At 62.6% G+C, this 3,849-nt stretch overlaps 3 protein-coding genes across 3 annotated transcripts in view; 1 reads left to right on the top strand and 2 right to left on the bottom strand.

The window, feature by feature from the left end:
- Positions 1–499, bottom strand: part of FA09DRAFT_328843 (hypothetical protein) — a gene marked incomplete at its 3' end in the record, with an annotated part of 939 nt that extends 440 nt beyond the window's left edge. Inside the window, exons 1-3 of the mRNA XM_025741933.1 lie at positions 422–499; positions 262–307; positions 1–173 (exon numbers count right to left, since the gene is read on the bottom strand). Of these exons, the coding sequence (XP_025599726.1) occupies positions 1–173; positions 262–274 (186 nt within the window). The remainder of the gene's footprint in view (positions 174–261; positions 308–421) is intronic.
- FA09DRAFT_231594 (hypothetical protein) lies at positions 263–1,269 on the bottom strand. The gene is made up of 4 exons (XM_025739596.1): positions 983–1,269; positions 664–921; positions 422–560; positions 263–307 (listed from the first exon to the last, which is right to left on the bottom strand). The coding sequence occupies exons 1-3, from the start codon at positions 1,182–1,184 to the stop codon at positions 433–435; spliced, it is 588 nt and encodes a 195-aa protein (XP_025599725.1). The 5' UTR covers positions 1,185–1,269; the 3' UTR covers positions 263–307; positions 422–432.
- Positions 1,270–1,383: 114 nt separating this feature from the next.
- Positions 1,384–2,512, top strand: FA09DRAFT_306254 (putative prefoldin subunit 5; the record flags this gene model as incomplete). Its single annotated transcript, XM_025740527.1, has 3 exons — positions 1,384–1,689; positions 1,757–1,885; positions 2,451–2,512. Coding segments are annotated over 3 exons (495 nt in total), but the record flags the coding sequence as incomplete, so codon positions are not given.
- Between the last annotated feature and the right edge of the window lie 1,337 nt (positions 2,513–3,849).

The following is a 3,849-nucleotide window of genomic DNA, read 5'->3' as shown; positions in this document are numbered from 1 at the left end:
CCAGAAGGAATAACACACGTCTGCCTCTTTGCCCACGCGCCCAGCGAAGCCCGAGCCGGGCTGCTGCAGCGCCAAGAGCCAGCGCGTCGCATCGGCTTGCTGCGCGGCGCTGAGCGTCACGCCGAGGCGCGCGCTGAGATGCAGCGCGGCGAGGGCGCAGTACGTCGAGCCGGCTTTTGTTGGAGACAGGGCATATGGAGGGTGTAGGTAAACGCAGGGTAGAGAGACACGAGGGGCACGAGCGAAGGAGAAAGGACGCACCGTGTGACTCCATCCCTGGTGTTTGCCCGAACGCTCCTTCAAACGTCTGCATGGGAACTCCTCATCAGCCTCTTCTCTTCCCCTTTGCCTTGTCCCTCTCAGCATGCGTGCCCCCCCTCCCCACCTTCTCTCTGGTCCAGGCGGCAAAGCAGACACTCACGCGACACCGCATCAGGTACGCGATGGCCGCATCGACATTGATGCTGCGCCACGCCGGCGCGCCCAGCATGTCGCAGAGGGCAAAGGCGCAGTAGAGGAAGCGCACGTCCGAGGCGGCGTCTGCTGGCGTCGACATGAAGCTGTGTGTGTGTGGGGGTGCAAGTAACCACAGTCCACCCGTCAGCCAGGTGCCTCCCCCTCCCCACCCTTGCTACACGAAGCGACCCAAACATATATACGCACCTGCCATCGTCCTTCTGACATCTGCCCAACAGCGCACACAGCGCCTCTCGCTGTAGCCTGCTGCCGCCCAGGTGCGCATCGCGCAGCACGCCGAGCGAGAGGAGCGCCGTGTATGTCTGTGCCAGATCGCCCTCTTGCGACACCTATGTCCAGCGTGGTGCCCCTTCAGCTCGTGGACAACGCACGCCCTACGCCTCTTACGCACGCTCGAGGGGCCAGGCAGTTCGAAGGCCGGTGATGGACGAAAGCCGCCCGATTCTGCGTCGCGCGCATCTCCTCTCAGTCTCTTTCTCTCCGACCAAATCGTAACCACACTGACCAGCCTGTCTCTCCCAAATCCACTGTGCCCACTCCTCGCTCTCCTGCTGCACCTTGTGCGCGCTGCCCAGCACGTCGAGCGCGGCGAGGGCGAAGAAGATGAGAGTGAGACGCTGCGCATCGGCGCCGGCGCACTGGTAGTGCGTGGGGAGGAGATGCAGATGGCGCAGCAGCAGCGCGGTGTGGCGTGGTGAGAGAGACATGACCGCGCCCGCGTGAGAGAGGCGGGAAGCAGGGCGGGCTGGTGGTGGTGGGTGTAGCGGGGCGAGGCCGGAGAACTTGAAGGTCTGTGCGCGCCAGAGACAGCCTGCGAGCCAAGCCGCGGCAAGCTCAAGGAAGGCCGCGCGCAGGCGAAGCTTCCCTCGCGCCTTGCTTCCTCTCCTCCACCTCGCGCTGCGCATCATGTCCTCCTCCTCCTCCTCCGCACAACAGCCAGGCGTCGACGTCGGCGATCTCTCGCCGCAACAGCTTCTCGACGTTCGCTCACAGCTGCAGTCCGAACTGCAGCACCTCACCGCCTCGTACGGCCAGCTGCGCGCCGCACAGCTCAAGTTCAAGGGCTGCCTCGACGCACTGGCCGCGCTGGGGCCAAGCGCAGAGGGCAAAGAGACACTCGTGCCGCTCAGTGCCAGTCTCTATGTGCCCGGCAGACTGCGCAGCACGCACACGGTCATCGTCGATGTGGGCACGGGCTATTTCGTCGAAAAGGTGCGGTGTTTGCCGCTCTCTCTACTCGCTGCCCATCGTCATGGCTGACTCTCCGCCATGGGCGCAGGATGTAGAGTCGGCGGCAACGATGTACGACGGCAAAGTGGCTGCGCTCGAGGCCAATCTGCAGGAGCTGCAGGCGACCATCCTGCGCAAGGAGGACAACTTGAGAGTCGTGAGGGATGTGCTGACTGTGGTGAGCGTGTTTCTTACTTGCGGCGGCCCCCCACCCGGAGACCGGAGACCCGGGAGAGAGCAGGGTTGCCCGGACTGAGAATGGGCGGGCGGGCGTTACCTTAAGAAGGAGGCCGGGAGTGGGGCGCGTGGACAAAGTGTGGAGAAGGGAGTGAGGTGGGCGAGACGGAGGAAGCACGGCCGCGGCCCTGTGTTGGGAGAAGGCAGTAGGCGGGAAAGAAAGTTGGGGATGCGAGAGGACTGATGCGCAAAGCTCTCACTGCGGCGAGCAAGTTCGTTGTTTCGGTATGCTCGCTCAAGGCAGGGAGATGGGGAGCGCCCAAGAAGCTGATGTTAGAGTGGGGGGCATCAAGAGTCTCTGAGGAGCCAAGGGGGCGCATGAGAGAGGTTTCGATGCGCTCTCTGTTTCCTCTCACTGCGCAGGCTTCGGCAATGCAGAGCTCCGTGACAAGCTGTTCCCTCCTTGCTCTCTCACTCATCGCTTGTCGTTCTACTTGCTGACACTCTGTTCTTCCATCGCACCTCGCAACCCTCGCACCTCGCACCTCGCACCTCGCGACGAGCAGAAGGCACAGCAACAACGCATGCAATTGCCGCAGGAGTCAGGCGCAGGAGCGGCTGGAGCGGCGAGCGTTGCAGTGTAAGGAGGGGGGGGGGGCGCTGGAGCGAGCACAGGGCTAGAGCGGCGCAGAGAAGGAGGAGGGGCGAGAGGGGTCAATAATGTGAGCTTTGATTCGAAGATTCGAAGGGCGTGACGTGTTGCTTGCGTGTGAGAACGATTTCCAAGAGCTGTTTGATGTAGGGGGCTGGCCGTGTCGAAGTACTGCCCGCTTTGAGGGCTCATGATGATAAGGGGGAAGAGAAGAAGGAGTGACATGTGAGAGGGCGATGTGAGAGGGCGCGTCTGCACATTTGCGCACAGAAGGTAGGAGCGAAGGGCAAAGGATGGGAGGCCCGCCTGTAGCGCAAGCAATGATTGAAAACAACGCGGCGTGATGGAGGCTTTCATTAGAGGTGCGTTTGGAACAAATAGACGAGGACCGGCGAGAGAGAAGCGGAGGAAGAGATGATGCAGAGAGAGAGAGAGGCTAGACGAGGCGAGCCGTGCTTGCGCGACTCCTTTCTTGCGCCTGCTCCACAGGCGCACTTGCAGATGGTGCCGCTGTTGTTGCTGATGGCGCTGCCGCTGCGCCCGCTTTGCCCGAGGAGGAGGAGGAGGAGGAGGAGGAGGAGGAGGAGGAGGAGGAGGAGGCGCCCGAGGCAGCCGCAGCCGCACCCGCTGCTGCGGCAGGTCTCGTGTGGCCAAAGCCGAGATTCTTGGGATCGTCTCGCTCCATGAGACCGCTGGTTTTGCCGAGATCGGGAACGTCAGTGAGATCTCGCCTGCCGCGGGCGCTGGGTTGCGCAGGCATGGGGGGGGGCAGTATCTCTTCATCACAACAACAGCAAGGCTGCCCCCCCTCCCGTCCTTGCTCCATCTCTCTTTCTCGGCTTCTCGGCTTTTCGTCTTCGCTTCTTTGCCGCCCGCCTGAGGCGAGCCACAAAGTTCTGCGAGTAAGACCCGGCCTGCGAGCAGAGAGGGCAGGAAAGAGACAAAGCTGACAAAGCTAGGCCCCGTCTCGAGCTTTTCTCTCTCTCTGCTTCTTGCCGCCCCCCGCCGCCACCGCCCGCGAGGGATGGAGTAAAAAGGGTAGTGCACGCTTCTCTCTGTGCTTTGGGCGCCTCTAGAGAGTCCCAAGACTATGGCGCTTCGCCTCCAGGCTGCGCCTTGCAAGCGCCACCACACTTTCTTTCTGTCGCCCTCGCGCTCGACCTTTACCCCCGCTGCTCACAGCAAACTCGCGCGCAGGCCATCATCTGCAACTACTAGTCCCTCTCCTCCTTTCCGCTTTCTCTTCCTACGCTGCCTTTCTGCCAAGACCGCTGCGGATGCGCTAACCCCTCATCATCCACACGCCCCCCCCC

Source organism: Tilletiopsis washingtonensis (genome assembly GCF_003144115.1).
Source record: "Tilletiopsis washingtonensis strain MCA 4186 unplaced genomic scaffold FA09scaffold_6, whole genome shotgun sequence".
Lineage (NCBI taxonomy): Eukaryota > Fungi > Basidiomycota > Exobasidiomycetes > Entylomatales > Tilletiopsis > Tilletiopsis washingtonensis.
Note: the sequence above shows the minus strand (reverse complement) of the source record. Positions and strands in the feature narration are given on the sequence as shown.

Coding starts and splice junctions, on each gene's coding strand:
- FA09DRAFT_231594 (XM_025739596.1), bottom strand. CDS start 1,184: ATGTCTCTCTCACCACGCCACACCGCGCTGCTGCTGCGCCATCTGCAT. Junction 922..982: donor GATTTGGGAGAGACAGGCTG/GTCAGTGTGGTT, acceptor CGCGCGACGCAG/AATCGGGCGGCTTTCGTCCA. Junction 561..663: donor TGTCAGAAGGACGATGGCAG/GTGCGTATATAT, acceptor ACACACACACAG/CTTCATGTCGACGCCAGCAG.